Source organism: Ptychodera flava, chromosome 15, assembly GCF_041260155.1.
Source record: "Ptychodera flava strain L36383 chromosome 15, AS_Pfla_20210202, whole genome shotgun sequence".
Taxonomy (NCBI): domain Eukaryota; kingdom Metazoa; phylum Hemichordata; class Enteropneusta; family Ptychoderidae; genus Ptychodera; species Ptychodera flava.
The window spans coordinates 10,973,386-10,990,000 of record NC_091942.1 but is presented as its reverse complement, the minus strand read 5'-3'; the positions used below and the strand labels follow the sequence as shown (position 1 = coordinate 10,990,000).

Below are 16,615 nucleotides of genomic sequence, written 5' to 3'. Positions count from 1 at the left end.
GGATCCATGCTCTGGTAAGAACTACGTAACTGGGAATGAATAGGGAGCTTTGTTTAATAACACGGTCCTTCTGTGTGGGCCGTGTTTGTAACTAATAAAATGAAACAGTTTTAACCAGACCGGTCAAATATGTTTAAAATATGTCTGTGAAAATGGTACTGCAAGAAACATGCTAAGGTCACAAAATGAGCTATGAAGATGCATAGATCTCAGAGATGTCTTACTTAAGTTAGTATGCGCCTCGAAAGTGAAAGACTTAAAACTTTTGCTCAAACTTTCCTAAATGAAACTTTTGACCATTCTCTTACCAAATCAACGATAAAAATCGGGGTCGACATGCACAGTTTGGATCTAGCGAAACAAATTATCAAACATAATGATTTTGCGATATTTGAAATTCAAAATAGCTGCCAATCCCCTGTGTTAACTCAATGGGGGGAAAATAAATTTTCGATTTTCAAAAAACTAAGACGGTTAATTAAAGTTTTTCTTTCTCCAAGAGCTTTAAAATGACCCCTCCCTCCCACAAGAAGTAGATCAGAAAACAATTGTAGAAATCTGAGTGTCCGAATATCTGTTCCCGGGGCGCGTTCTGTGAATAAAGGGAGATAGTCCTAGGTCGTCTTCTGAGTAACATCATTACATTTGCATAAAGTTATGACCAATATAACCGCTAACGAACGACATTCTGAACGTTTTGAATCAATTTAAGAATTTCTTGAAAGAGCCATTGTGCCACTCCCGTGTCAGTTAATGTAATATGTCAGAAATGATTTAATATTGAAGGCTTTTCTTGAGTCCATGGTATGCCCGGGATAGAGTTGAGTTACTCTGAATGTTTTCATGATGGAGTTGGTCCCGCCCAAGTTGAAAACATTTATCCATGTATATTCCAAAAATATGACTCACTGTCAGGGATTTGCCTGACAAATTTGGAGAAATTTCACATTTATTCTGTTGCATATACTATGCTTAGGGTTTTTCAGATGAAATGTCTACCCATCTTTAGGGTTTTTCGTGAAAAGGTTACTTTTTCGAGTGGCACATGCCTGTACCACATTTCTGAGAGAGTATCCCTGCCCCTTTCTGGTTTGTGCGTCCAGTTAGCTCAGTGTGAGGGACGTATCGGACGACGATTGATCACTTACCGGACTTCGGATAGGAGAGCAGGTATACGTCATCCGAACGGACTTCAAAGTTAGCCATCAATTCTAAGTCTGGTTTTAAGGACATGGCTGGAAATGATATAATATGTACAGGGATGTGAGGAATAGTTGCCCAGAAAAGTTAACCATTATTAAAAGGACTCTGTTGTTGTTATAGCAAATCGCGTACCCCATGTACTCATATTCTAAGACATTTCATTTCAGTTTTCTTATCGTCAAATGTTACTTAGTCCGTAACTGTTAATAATGCCGTTACAGTTCCTGAGTTACTGTAACATGTTATGGGTTTATGTAAAAACACCAAGGGATAAGACGGGAACTATGGTTGATCATATGTGGTTCAACTCAACGTTTGCCCAACTTTCCCTTCTGCGGGTCTGTGTTCCTGCAAAAGACAATACACGTGCTGCCGAGATGATATCACGTCACACAATCGGCCGAAGATTTATTATCGCCGCATGTATTGTGTCCATTGTGGCTAAAACAGGCTATATTGGAAAATTCAAGTTACTTTTCATTAAAGAGTTAAAAGTAGAAAAGTTTTATGGATGATTTATATAAGGAATCGTTTTCCGCTTTTTTCGACAGAAGTGCCAAATGACCTATATTTTGACCATATCATAATTGCAGCAAATACAAAAGCTGGATGCAACGACAGAGCTTAGTGCAACAAGTTAACGCAGCCTAGATTCGACATGACCCTTACTATACGGTATATGCAGCTCCAGGGTACAGATAATAATAACTAGTTTTATAGACCCTTTCCAATCTAGCGAGAAAAGTCACTGTACGGTCACATGTTTTCATTACAAAGTCGAAAACTTATAGTTGATCCCAACAGGCGAAGTGAACAAATATTCCGGTTTCAAGAAGATCGCTTTGACATGTACCTCCATGCTACATGATGCAACACTACCACTCAAAGTCAGTACCATCATGTACGTTTTAATCTGTGCTTTTTCTCCGAATGGCCAAGCTACTCTTTACTGGTTTACCGACCTTGATTAGACTTGCTACAAGTCTGTTGGCATATAAATATCAAAACAGAATAACTCGAAGGAATAAACTTCAGCAGATTGTCGCGTTAATGGTGGGCTTTTGCCTAATAGATACACGGGGTGAACGCTTTTGTTTGGCCTGAAAGCTGCCGAAAAAAGCCAATCGACAGGGGGGGGGGGGCTTGTCTAGATCTTGATATAATGACTATACAATTTGTTGAACCTGGTTTGAAAAACGTTGTAAATCTTGTCCTGCTCATGATCATCTGAAATCTGACCTTCTTACTTATGCATCAAGTCTGAATCCATTAACTCACTGTGTAAGAGTGGAACACTTTCACCCCTCGACCAACGATGTTGCTATACAGATCTACAGGGTCCTTCCTACCTCGTCCAAACTTTCCTATAGTATGGTCGGAAAAAAGGGAAACTAATACTGAATAGATTACCAGATCCCGGCTCCTTGCGACCAAATTCCCTCAGCCGCTATTTTATCCTATCACGTGAGCTCAGTCAGTCTGAATAAAGTGTCATCGGAACGTCTTCTTCCGCGATGTTTGGCCTCCTATTCGATGAATGCTCGCCACTCTGACCTCGAGCACGATTCTTCACTTGAGTCATGGAGCTCAAGGGCTTGTAAGACCTCTTGAATGATCCGAGGTTTAGAAAGAGCCATGTACGTTACATGTAACGGTTAGACTTATCCAAGCCAGTGGACCGATTGGTTCTTGATATAGTGGGCTATTTAGTGGCTGACAAAGTGTACACTCAGATTCCAAGGCAAAAGCGAAAACAACGTATTTCTTGACATATTTCTGTGCAGTTCTAATGTATTCTTACTTTTTAGTGACTTTTTCATGAATTTGGTTTGTATTAATTTAAAATGCAAAACTTCGTTATTTTATCAAATTTTATCTGTCGCTCTACCCTTTCCAACTACCTCAATGTTGAATGTATCGCCGCTGCGCCTCGAAACTGAAAGACTAAACATTTTTTCAAACATTCCATTCGGAAAATTTCGACCATTCTCTTGCCAAATCAAGATTAAACCTCGGGGTTACCGTAATTTCTGATACTAGAAAAACAAATTGCCTAACATTTATCGATATTTGTAATTCAAAATGTCCGCCTTCTTTGTGTTGTTTTAAGTGGACGCAGACAACTTGTTTCCCATGAAGATTGAACAATATTTCTTTATAATGACACTGTTAAGTCTTAAACAATTATTCTGGAAGAGTTACTGATTTCAAATACTCTGACAATATTGTGTATTTCTGCAAAGTTTAATTATATATGACTTTGAATGCTAACTTTCATGGAAATATGAAACTTATGCTAAGCCACTATTTAGGAGAGCTCTCATTAGAGCAATCTTCATACGTAATTACAGACAAGAAAATTTGAAAAGAAATAGCTCTGTTTATAAAGTTTTTACATCCTCTCGAAATGTAATGAATTTCATAAAATAATTATACGTGGCTCTACGAGGGTAATATTTCGTTTATGCGCGGTTCTCGGACATATTTTTATGAATTTGGGAAGGAGGGGAGTGATGTTAAGGATATATTGTAATTATTCACCTTAGTAGAGGATTTCATCCCTACATAATATGTGACTAAAATGGCTGCTTATGACGAAGTCCATATTTTAAATTATCAATTTTATTTCGCAAAATGGACTAACTAAGTTCGATCGGCTCTGGTTAACCCAGGAGACTTGATGTAAGCTTAGGCCTACTTGGCATTTGTTATTTTGTATATGACTAAGAACCCTAATGTTTTAAGTATGTAACTTTCTATCCATATTTATTGTTTTGACACTTTAGTGCCTATTATTTCACTTAATCGTAATTTTAAAGTGCAAGAATACGATGTTTATCAACCTTGGTAAATTACGGTGCAACTAAAAGAAACACTAACGAGTACTTCCTCGTCAAGACTGAAAGGACCGTCGCTTGATGGCGCCATCTACGTTCCCGCTCTCCTCCCCTCGAGTGACGGATCTTCTTCGTATTTCGAACCACTTTTTGTGTACTGCTTTACATGTTACTTGACCTCCCTTTCTGCCGAGTACAGTAAAAAGTCGCGCCTCTAAAATAACGTTCACAGATTCTGAGAATCACTGGAAGATAATTTCTGTTTTACATTTTTTTGAAAGTGTTCTCACTTAGAGGACATACACCCGTAATTTGAAGGAACAAATGTATTTCAATGCAGTTTTACTTTCCTATAGAAAAATGACATCATATTGATCAACATGACATTGCAGTCGCTGGTTAGGTTTTCCATGCATGGGAACTATTTGTACTAAGGTTTCAAAATCAACAAAAAGCGGCTTAGCATTGTTTTGGAGTTTTCAGTGTTCCGTATGAACCTGTTCAATATTATAGACAGGTTGTGCGTTTTGTTTGACTGGCTGAAGCAACGAGCAGAATACTACCCATTCCATCAAAGTTCAAAGTCAAATTCAAGTTCGCTGTCTTTCATCCATTCCTGGTATTTTGCATCAAACATCTCGTTGTCTGCAACTGTGAAGTATTCTTTCCAGCCGCCGACCTTGCCTGAAATCAAAAATGTTGGAATTTGTCATTTCAGGGAAAATATGGACCTGTCTCAAACTATATCCCTCCAAAATAAAAAAAAAGATACAGGAAGTGTGCCAACTATATCCTGGACGATTCAGTAAGTTGTGGTTATAAATACAATTCAAATTTTCAGACGTTTTTATCGGGGTAATTTAGTAAAATCCAAGAAATGAAACAGTTATATTTCAGCCTTTTTTCTGACTGCTGCAGTCGTTCTCCCTTTAATATTAGCATATCTTCAGAGAAGGTTAAATTCTAAAAGGGTACTATCAGTAACATATGTTGGTATCGTATTTTTCTCTGTGGGACTTTTCTCAGATTGAATGTCAGACGTCAGGCGCACTGATATAAAGTGTTTCTGCTCAAACTTACAAAGTTCGGCTCTAAACGAAGAAAGCAAACAGACAAGAGATACTGAAAGAATCAATCGTGTATGCGTCTTCGCCAACTCCATCCCCAAGATGGAGGAGACCAATGCATAACAAAATCTTTCAGTCTAAAAGAAAAGATGGATCGACATTAGGCCGGATGTAACCACTTCGACTGCGTACGTGAGAGTAACGCTCGCTAAGATCAATGTATTGTCAGAAGTATCTATGGCATTATTACGGATTGAGGAAATCAGTACAGGGTTTAATAGAAAACACGTCCAGACCGAAAAGACCTCTCCGAACTGACATTGTCCACATTTTGGCCCATCGGCTTTATCTTGACCTGCTGACCCCAAAATTCACTCGCACAAAACCCCACGTGATTAAATAAAGATTTCAAAGCCCGTCTTCAATTGTGAAAGATTTTACCCTTTCTTCAGATAACCATGTAAATACCTTTTCTCACAAATGGTGACCGCTCCGAGGCGAGTTTTGCAATACTTTGCCCGCAGCGTTCTAGGATTCTTTTTCGAAGCCTCAAAACTGGTGTTTGCAACGATTGTGTCCAGCGATTTCTCCTCCAGAACCACGTCCAAGAATGTAGCGATGGCACTAATTGTAGAACGTATGTCCCGTAGAAACATTGGTGTTTACACATGATTCAAGTATCCCAAAATATTTCAAAAGGGCCCTAGAAATTGCTTTGCTTTTTATTTAGTTACCTGATCGACACATGAATCGGGTCATATGATGAGTTAATTATCAAAAGATTTAGTTATCGTTTCGCTGGGGTCACCCTGCAAAATATGGCACAGAGAAACAAATTACCTAATATTTACCAACACTTGAAATTCAAAATGGCCGCCATCCCTGCATTAAATCTATGGGGGATTTTTCTTATCTTGATAATTGCAACGCTGTGAAACTATAACTTACTTCAAGAGCTTCTAAATGAGCCCTAACACGTGATAGACCAAAAAAAATATTCTGTAAGTTTGTGGGTCAGAATATACGTCCCTTAGGCCGAGGGGCATTCTACTTTTACAAACGACAATTTCAGCTTATGATAGAGCACGTTACATTTGAACCACATATAGCAAATAAAGAAAATGAAGGTGGGAATTTTTTTTTCTTTCTTCTGAGTGGCAAAAGAACTTGAACTGCAATTGATTGTAGAACGTTGTATATTTGATGAGAGATCATTACAATAACAATGCTTCATTTAGTCAAATGGTGATTCAAGAGTAACACCGAAGCATAAAATGTACGACACATAAAGGCATGAACTTTACCTTGTGCATATCTTCATATTTCAGAAAAAGTACATTCTCGTCATGGCGTCTTCTCCAAAACTCCGGTACATGGTCGTGCCAATGCATTCCGATGTCTGGTAAGAAACAGAAATCGAGCAGCTTTATTTTTTGTTTTGGATTTTTGCAGTGTTATTGTCTATGTCTCACCTTTTGTTTGCCTCGCGACTTTCATTTTTCAATCATGTTTTGTATTTTGCTCTTTATTCTATTTAATGTATTTTGAGTTTTATTTATTTCATTTTACACTGGTCTTCCCCTGGAAATCAGTCCATTTGACTGAGGTAGCAAGCAAGTATAAATGTGAATGAATAATAGTAAACAAAAAAACAAGCAAACAAATAAATAAATAAATGAGGTTAATAGCACTCTCATACTAATTTTTCTCAGGAAACATGAATTATTTACTCTTTTGCTCCGTGAGATGACAAAATGATTAGTTTCAATATGACAATATGACGGGTAATATCAATCAGAATGTCAATATTGATCGTATTTCATCGGAGTTGGTGAACTCTCTGAGAGTTGACAATTCTTGACATCATCTTTTATTTTCGGAGCCATTTGTAACTTGGTTCTGTAGATGGTACCTTGGTGGTAATTGGCCGTTTATAGCTTTTTCTTATATTCTGTAGTTCCATTTTCAACTGTGGACAGCCTCATAACGAGGGATGCCTAAATTGCGAATTACGACATCGAAAATTATGATTAGAGATGAACCGGGAACGGAATGTGTCGCAACGAGCGCCAGGCAACTACGCGGTCTAATTGAGGCGATTCTAGAATTGACAAAAAAGTCCTGCAAGCTCACGCCACTTTGGGATTATCAAGTAATTGGAAGTGATTAAAACCCGCTCATGTAGTTTTGGTTTCGCTAATTTACTTTTTGCGGAGTCATTTAACGTTGAAGTTTGATAAAAAAAGAAAAATAATGTAAATAACGCTTTAACGGTATATTTTCTTGACTTATTTGTAGGAGTATCCGTGCTGCAATGTATTTTTATTCTAAATCGAACTTTGAGTGTGATGACTCAGCAAAAATTAAATAAGCGAAACTCAAAATAAATGAGCGGGTGTTGATTCTACATACATGCTCCGAATGAATGTTCTAAATCATTGAAAAAGTCTACAACATAATCACTGAAACATTCGTAGGCCTTCCCGGATTTTATTATTTTCTTTTGGGCGAGAAGCTTTTCGAAGTAATAATTAGACACCGCCACATCTTTGGGGTTTCGAGCAAGGTAGATTATCTGTAAAGTAAAAAGATACTGCAGACGATGAGTTGGAAGGAAGAAATTCATCACAACTGATAATAAGTCGTCAATTCCGTGTACTTGCGCTGAGAAATGTCGGTCTATCCAAGTATACATACTTTACAATTTCACGTATTGACAGAACTTGGCTAAAAAGACGTATAATAGACTGAAATGTATGACACATGAAAATGTGTGACACACGAATATTGTTGGCTAGCCATAGTTAATTCCCTGCCAGGTAAGTCTGACCAACGTGTCGGGGTGGGGATGGTGGAGTCGGTGCGATTCATCTGACCTTTGGCGCAATTAATATGTTTCAAGAGTCCGCTACCCCAGGATTACAGAGCCTACTCCACCTACTTGATCTTCTGACGAGAAAAAAACCGCATCTTTAAAAGTTGACTATCGATAGCTTCAAAAGAACGACTTTGAATGATCTCACAGTCGTTATATTCTCAAATATCACTTCAGAATGTAACATGCAAAGATAAAACACTTCTAATGGCACCTTGGCTTTCTCATTGCCCTGGAGTTGCGTCGGTAGTGATGTGTAGTCGAGATGCGTGCAAAGCAATCTCGGTGATTCCATGCTTGTCAAACTGATATCAGGGGTTATATCCAGCATCTCGGAGACTTTATCTTTCCCGGGGAAGTCGGTGACTACGAACTCCAGCTGAGGGATAGACACATCTATGGATGTCCCCTTCAAAGCGTCAACATCACCACCATTTCGAATAAGGGAGAGAATCTCCTTCATCCATGTGGTTCCTGTCGAATTGAATTTGTTGTCAATGAGAATAAGTCAGCACTAAGTATAAACACATCGCTCAGGAAGTCACGCCTGGATTACATATTGATTCATTATTTTTTTCCAACAAAAAACGTGGTTATACATGAACAGAGTAAGTGACCAAAAAGGAAAATCGAGCTTTACACTTTTTGAGGATTGTCTTTTGATTTTGGGATTGGCAGGCGACGATTACTTCAAAATGTCCATGTAAAGATTTTGTGTGGTTGAAATGAAAAATATGAGCAGCTTGTTTTCGGGCAAACGATAAGATATTTTAGGGGCGTGTAAAATAATTTTGGAGGCTATAACTTCGGTAATGTAAATATCTTTCAACAACAAGAAAGAGGAAAAAGGTAACTGCTATTATAGCTGACTGATTTCTGAAAAGGGAATACAGTACAATGGATTCACCCCAACGACCTTATACTCAAGCGTGGCATCAATTGATCGTAAAGTAAAAAGCCCGGAAAACCAATCTCTTACCAGACTTGGGGAATGTGATAAGGTATACGTCATCTGGACGAACTTCAAAGTTGACAAATTTTTCTGATGGAGGTCTAAAACCCATCGTTCCACTTGCATCAACTTTCTTGAAAGCAGACTACCCTCTGAAAGTAAACAAAGACGAGCAAGAGGGGAGATTAGAATGTCGATATGCCTTTAAGACATTTGCCCGAAGTAATTGAATAATCATTCTTTTGTTTTGCGTCCACCATAGGACTTCACCGCATAGCACAGTTTATCATTCTTAGTGTTAACAAATCAAATTCAATCAAAGTCAAAAATTTATCAAAGTACTTATTATCAACATGGCCATACATGCACTTTATCAACAAGCTGAATACTAGTCTGAAAATGCCACATTTATCATGTCATTTTCGTCTTTATGGGTAAAATGTACCACAGAAAACAGTGTGTAACCCCTTCCCCTCCCCGCCCCGGTGATTTCGGATGTTTAATAGTAATGAACTTATGGATGTAAACAAATTTACATCCATGGTTTTGACGTATGCTTAGGGAGCCGTCATGATTTACGCCCAGGAGGATCGGGGGAATGTGAGGAAGGTCACTCAAAAAAAGTTACAAGGGGGTTGCTGAAAATGTGGAGAGAAAGAAGGGGTTTACTCAATTTTTTGTGCAAAATGACTTGAAACACCTCTCAGATTGCACAATTTCACACATTAATTTCTAAAAATTTTCGATGAGACAGGGGAGACAATCCTATCGCGCTCTCCCCCTTGGTGTGTTCTAACAGTTTTACGTAGTAAAAATATAAATTGAAAACACCTCTCATATTGCACCAGACTGCACCATTGCACGGATCAATTTCTCAATTTTTTCCACGCAAGAGAGTGTACAACCTCCTCTGACACTTTCTCCCTCAGCCTCCCCGGTGTTCTCAGCCCTCTGTACTTTCAAATTCTGCCCTGTCAGATATCTTAGTGAAAACCCTGTCATGATACCCATCCAAAGTAAACAATACTGTATGGTTTGATACTGGTTGTAGCCTGAGCTTTCATGTCTACATTTTGTTGTAACTTTGAATATTATTTTGTTTGTTTCCTTTTTCAACCGTTATGAGATAACCGATAACAATCTAGCAGGACACACCAGGATATGAAAGGTCTTTACCATTACTGTATTGTTTGTAAATTTTACAATTACATGTCTTGATATTTAACTTTTCTAAATGGGGTGGTGGTCGTCAAAATCTCTATTTTAGACGGTTCCCTAAAGTTACCTGATACATAGATAGTAGATTGCCCTGCCTGTGTTAGAAATGACCGGAGGTTGACATTATTGACAAACGCTTCCAGTTGAAAGATCATCTCATCTTGTTTTGGCAATATTTCCTGTCCTTTAATATTTTCCAACGTTACCTGTATTATGTGTGTTGAATCAAAACTGTATGCTGTCAATCATTCAATAGATTTGGAAAATATTTACACTTTCTAGACAAAGAGTGGAGCAGCGGTAAGAGTTGGTGATAGAGAAATTGAGTTCGTACCGTTGCTGTTTAAAAATATCTAAAGTGGATCTTACACCCGATAACTTGGTGCATTGTGTGCCAGCTTCAGTTACTAAAAGCATTACGATACCAAACCGTTACCCCAACACAGAGATCGTAAAGTTAGATACGTAACAATTCAAGTTTAATCCAGACTATGTTTGTGATAATGGATTAATGGAACAGACTATGGGACCAGATACATACAGAACAAAAATACTAAAAAAAATCTATTATTTTTCTAAATGAAATACTTCACCAGGCAAGTGTTGATTTTTTAGAATTAAAAGTGAAAACATCAAAGTTTGTTTCTCTCAACTTGTATACACACACACACACACACACACACACACACACACACATATATATATATATATATATATTTATCACATGAACTGGCCCGTATCTCCACCTGTGTGACGTACACCAGCACGGATAAGAAATCCATATTACTGCTGTTGTACGTCATCAACCGGAACTTTTTTCCTGCAATGGTACCGTTCGTACGTGCACGTCGCGACACAGACGGATTTGTCGTGATCGATACCGTGCTCTCATGGCATTTTGACAAAAAGGTGACCCGACAAATCCAGATACGGAAACATAGAAGGCATGCCCAACGAAATTTCGAGTCGCTAAAGCTTTAGCTATCCCAAAGAATCGAATGAGGATACCGTCGATCGTTTGGCTCAGTAACGTCACGGCTCCAGTCGCAAGGCTCAATGTGGACGTGGACGTCGTCGCGTCTTACTATACCTGGCGATCGCCAAGCGACGTCGTACCTGGCGATCCCGGTTGGCGATAAACTCGAAAGACACACCTCAACGAAAGTTCAACTTAATAAATGAATTCCGTATAAACTTCGGGAAAGCGACATAGAAGGTACAAATATCGACGAACAACGATAAATTTCCTTCATCACACAAATTATTCCGTTGTTTCTCGATCGTAATCAAACCTGAGCTGTCGACCTGTAGCGTAAACTCTGCAGTGCAGCGCTGTAGAATCCGATGCATTTCGAAAGTTGTCTCGGACAACACTCACAACAGAACAGAGTTCCCGTCAAGTAACAAAATTGGGAAGTACCTACGGGGGATATATGTGTCACAGCAAATATCAAAGTCCGTATGACGAAAACATTGACGACTGAGATGGCCAGCGGCGGAGACCGGTGACGCGCAGTGCCCACTGTACAACTACAAGCGTACACTGTGTGTGTACTGTGTCATCGATCTGAAACTTTCGGGCTCGCCAAGGCCGTAAACTTGTGATATTTTAAAAGCCACAGCATCTCTAAGAATGATCACTACTGTTTCGATCGTGCCGTTGCATTCGCTTTATAAATATAATTGTAAATATTCTAAATAACTCAAAATACTAGTGTTATCCGTCGCCAGCGCGGTGAAAACTATGTCCGCCGATGGCAGACTTGCCTTGGCATCGCTCCAGCGCGAGACAATGATTGACACGCGCACGTGACCGAATCCGTATGTCTGATTGGTGGAGGTACCATTCCATGTATAAATTTGTTAGCTTAATGGATTTATATATATAATCCCATGGTATTTTTCTCTGTTTGACGTCATCGTATACGAGTGATTTTCGCGGAGCCGTACAACTTCGAGCCGAAGGCGAGAAGTTGTGCGGCTCCGCGAAAAGCACGAGTATACGATGACGTCAAACAGAGAAAAATACCATGGGATTATATATTTATCACATGAACAGTCTTCTTATTTTTTTTTTGACGTGAATGGATCAAAATTATCGTAACAAATTGCATGAATTTCGTCGCGATTTGTTTTACTTACGCGGATTACTTTCATTTAAAGAGTAAAGCGGCCCGTCACCCAGGAGATACTTTCATTCATAAATCCCATCAAGCTGAAATTAACTACATGAAATGGTATCTCCACCAACCAGACATACGGATTCTGTCACGTGAACCTGTCAATCATTGTCTCGCGCTGTACCGATGCCAAGGCAAGTCGGCCATCGGTACGGTGGACATAACTTTCATCGTGCTAGCGACGGATAGCCATAGTATTCAGAGTTATTCAGAATATTTACAAATAGATTTATGAAGTAAATGCAACGACACGATCGAAACAGTATTCTCATTCTCAGAGATTCCGTGGCTTTTCAAAACATCACACAAGTTTACGACCGTGGCGAGCGCGAAAGATTCCGTTCGATGACACACAGAGTATACCTCATTCACGATCCCACAACGCTGCCGTCACCGGTCTCTGCTATGCAGGTGTCAACTCGTTAATTCCGATCTCGGTCGTCAATGTTTTCGGATGTTTGCAGTGACATATATCTCACCCGTAGATACATCCTAATTTTACTTGACGGAAACTCTGTTTTGAGTGTTGCTGAGTCAACTTTCGAAGTACATTGGATTCCACAGCGCAGCGCTGCAATGCATACTGATGTCTTCTCGCTAGCGCTACAGCCTTACGCCGCCGCGCTACCGGTTTGATCCCGAGCAAGAATTTACGGAATTTTTTGTATGACGAAGGAAATTTATCGTTGTTAGTCGAATGACTTTTTGCTTGTGCCTGTATGTCGCTTTCCCGAAGATTATACTGTACTCATTTATTCAGTTCAACTTCCGTTGAGGTGTAGATTTCAGGTTTATCGCCGACCGGGATCGCCAGGTACGACGTCCACATTGAGCCTTACGAGGCGACTCGACTGGATCGGCGGTATCCCCATTCGATTCTCGGGAACAGCTATAGTTTTAGCGACTCAAAATTTCACTGGACATGCCTTCTATGTTTCTATGTGTGGATTTATCGGGTCACCTTTTTTGTAAAAATGTCATGAGAGTACGGCATCGATCACGACAAATCGGTCTATGTTCACGTCGCGACCCGCATGTATGAACGGTACCATGCAAAAGAAAAAAGTTCCGGTTGATGACGTACAACAGGGGTAATTCGGATTTCTTATCCGTCCTGTTCTACGTCACACAGGTGGGAATTCGGGCCAGTTCATGTGATAAATGAATGAAAGTATACCTGTAAACATTTGCACATCTCCTGGGTGACGGACCGCTTTACTCATTAAATGTAAGTAATCCGCGTAAATAAAACACAAAATCGCGATAAAAATCATGCAATTTGTTACAATAATTTTGATCCATCCACATCAAAGAAAAATAAGAAGACTGTTCATGTGATAAATATATAATCCTATGGAATTTTTCTCTGTTTGACGTCATCGTATACTCGTGTTTTTCGCGGAGCTGCACAACTTCTCGCCTTCGGCTCGAAGTTGTACGGCTCCGCGAAAAACACTCGTATACGATGACGTCAAACAGAGAAAAATACCATGGGATTATATATAATTATATATATATATATATATATATATATATATATATATATATATATATATATATATATATATATATATATATATATATATATATATATATATATATATATATATATTACCTCACCAGAAAAAATCGATATCCGAGGAACAATATGGTTCTGGATCTGGCTTAAGTTGTCACTGGTCTTGTCTTTCATTACATGTCGCAATCAAGTGGGGAACAACGCAGTTAACGCAGCGTAAATTTGACATAACATAGGGTTTATGCAGCTCCAGGGCACAACTATTAATAATTGGTTTTATAAACCCTTTCTAATCTAGCAAGCAAAGTCACTGTACGGTTACACATTTCATCACACTAGTTTTCATCAGACTGGTTGCCTTACAGGCGAAGTGAACAAATATTACATGTACAATGTACCTCCATTACGAAGCAACACTACCAGTCAAAGTTAGTACGATACGTTTTTATCTTATTATAGAGTGCGTTAGGAGTCTCCCAATGGCCAAGCTACTCTTTACTGGTTTTATCGATCTTTACTACACTTGTTACAAGTCTGTGGGCATATAAATATCAAAACAGAATAACTCGAATGAATAAACTTCAGCAGACTGCGCGTCAGTGGTAGGCTGTTGCTTAGATCGTGGGTTGAACGCGTTTGCTTGGCCTGTCAGCAACTGCTGTCGAGAAAAGCCAATCCATAGTGGGATTGTCTAGATCTTGATCTAATGACTATACAGTTAGCTGAACCTGGTATGTAAAACTTTGTGAACAAGTCATGCTCATGAACATCTGAAAACTGATCTTCTTTTATATGCACCAAGTCTGAATCCATTTAATCACTGTAAGAATGGAACACTTTCACCCCTCGACCAACAATGTTCAGAATGTTGCTATACAAAGGGTCCTTCCTACCTCGTCCAAACTTTCCTATGGTCGGAAACTTATCGCCAGCTCCTGGTTTCTTGCGAAGAAATTCCCTCATCAGCTATTTTATCCTACCATGTGAGCTCAGTCAGTCTGAATAAAAGTGCTATCGGAACGTCTTTGTCAGCGATGCATGGCCTCCCATCGGGTGAATGTTTGCCCCTCTAACCTCGAGCGTGATTCTTCACTAACTTGGGTCATGGAGCTCAAAGGCTTGTAAGACCTCTTGACCCATGAACCTACACATTCGAGTAAAGCACGCCATCTATATATTTGTGAATGGAATACTCCATCGTCGTCTTGCTGGCTTTAAGAAATGCGGCTTCTTGATTTCTTGTTTTGTTGCTTTCAGGTCGGATAGGTGGATTTGATGATGAGCTCAAAATGATCCGAGGTTTAGAAAGTGGCATGTACATTACATTAAACGGTTTCACCTTACCCAAGTCAGTGGACATATATTAAAAGGAAAAAGTAGAACGAAGAAATATCCACCAAATCTTTCTTGGTTTCGAAATGTGAGTAGAGTGAACGCAGTAGATCACGAGCTTTTGCCGATATCTGCGTACTTGGAGCAACGATCAATGCGATTGAGCTTAGGGAGCAACACAACATTCTAAAAAATAGTTCATACAGAGAAGTGAATTGAGCGACTGATTTTGTTCTTGATATATATAGTGGGCTACTATGACTTTTAGTGGCTTACAGAGTGCACACTTAGATTCCCAGGCAAAAGCGAAAACAAGGTATCGATGTCTGTGCAGTTTTTCATATATTCTTAATGTTTAGTAACCTTTTCATGAATTTAGATTTTATTAATTTAAAATGCAAAAAGTCATTATTTTATCAAATTTTATCTGTCGCTCTACCCTTTTCAATTACCTCAATGTTGAATGTATCACCGCTGCGTCTCGCAAATGAAAGACTAAAATTTTTTTCAAACATTCCATCTGGACAATTTCCACCATTCTCTTGCCAAGTCAAGATTAAACCTCGGGGTCACCGTAATTTGTGGTATAAGAAAAACAAATTGCCCAACATTTATCGATATTTGTAATTCAAATGGCCGCCTTCTCTGTGTTAACTCTATGAAGTGGACGCAGACAACTTGTTTCCCCTCAAGATTGAACAATATTTCTTTATGACAACACTGTGAAGTCTTAAATATTTACTGATTTCAACGACTCCAACAATATTTTCTATTTCTGCAAATTTGAATTGTATATGGCTTTGAATGCTAACTTTAACGAAAATTTGAAACTTATGCTGAGCCATGATTTACCACAGCTCTCATTCGAGCAACTGTCTTACATAATTACAGACAAGAAACTTTGAAGAGAAATAGCTCTGTTTATAAAGTTTTCATATCCTCTCGAAATGTAATCAATGTAATGAATTTTATAAAACAATAATTACACGTGGCTCTATAAGAGTGTAATATATCGTTTATGCCCAGTTCTCGGACATTTTTTATGAATTGGGGAGAAGGGGAGTGTTGATAAGGGTATATTGTAGTTATTCACCTCAGTAGAGGATTTCATCCCGACATAATATATGACTACATTGGCTGCTCATGACGGAGTCCATATTTTAAACTGTCAATTTTATTTCAAAAAGTAGACGAACCAAGTTCGATCGGCTCTGGGTAACCCGGGAGACTTGATGTACTTGGTGTTTGTTATTTGCTTTATGACTAAGAACTTTCTTAGCTATGTATAACTTTCTATCCATATTTGTTGTTATGACACTTTAGTTCCCATCATTTCACGTAACTGTAGTTTTGAAGTGTAAGGACACGATATTTATCAACCTCGGTAAATTACTGTGCAACTAAAAGAAACCCTAACGAATACTGCGTCGCC

The 16,615-nt window shown here is 38.8% G+C and overlaps 1 protein-coding gene across 1 annotated transcript; it reads right to left on the bottom strand.

Annotated features, from left to right (window-relative positions):
• Window positions 1–4,365: 4,365 nt before the first annotated feature.
• LOC139151141 (sulfotransferase 4A1-like) lies at window positions 4,366–14,894 on the bottom strand. Its single transcript, XM_070723701.1, has 6 exons — window positions 14,745–14,894; window positions 8,962–9,086; window positions 8,197–8,456; window positions 7,520–7,682; window positions 6,412–6,506; window positions 4,366–4,724 (listed from the first exon to the last, which is right to left on the bottom strand). The coding sequence occupies exons 2-6, from the start codon at window positions 9,044–9,046 to the stop codon at window positions 4,647–4,649; spliced, it is 681 nt and encodes a 226-aa protein (XP_070579802.1). The 5' UTR covers window positions 9,047–9,086; window positions 14,745–14,894; the 3' UTR covers window positions 4,366–4,646.
• Window positions 14,895–16,615: the final 1,721 nt, after the last annotated feature.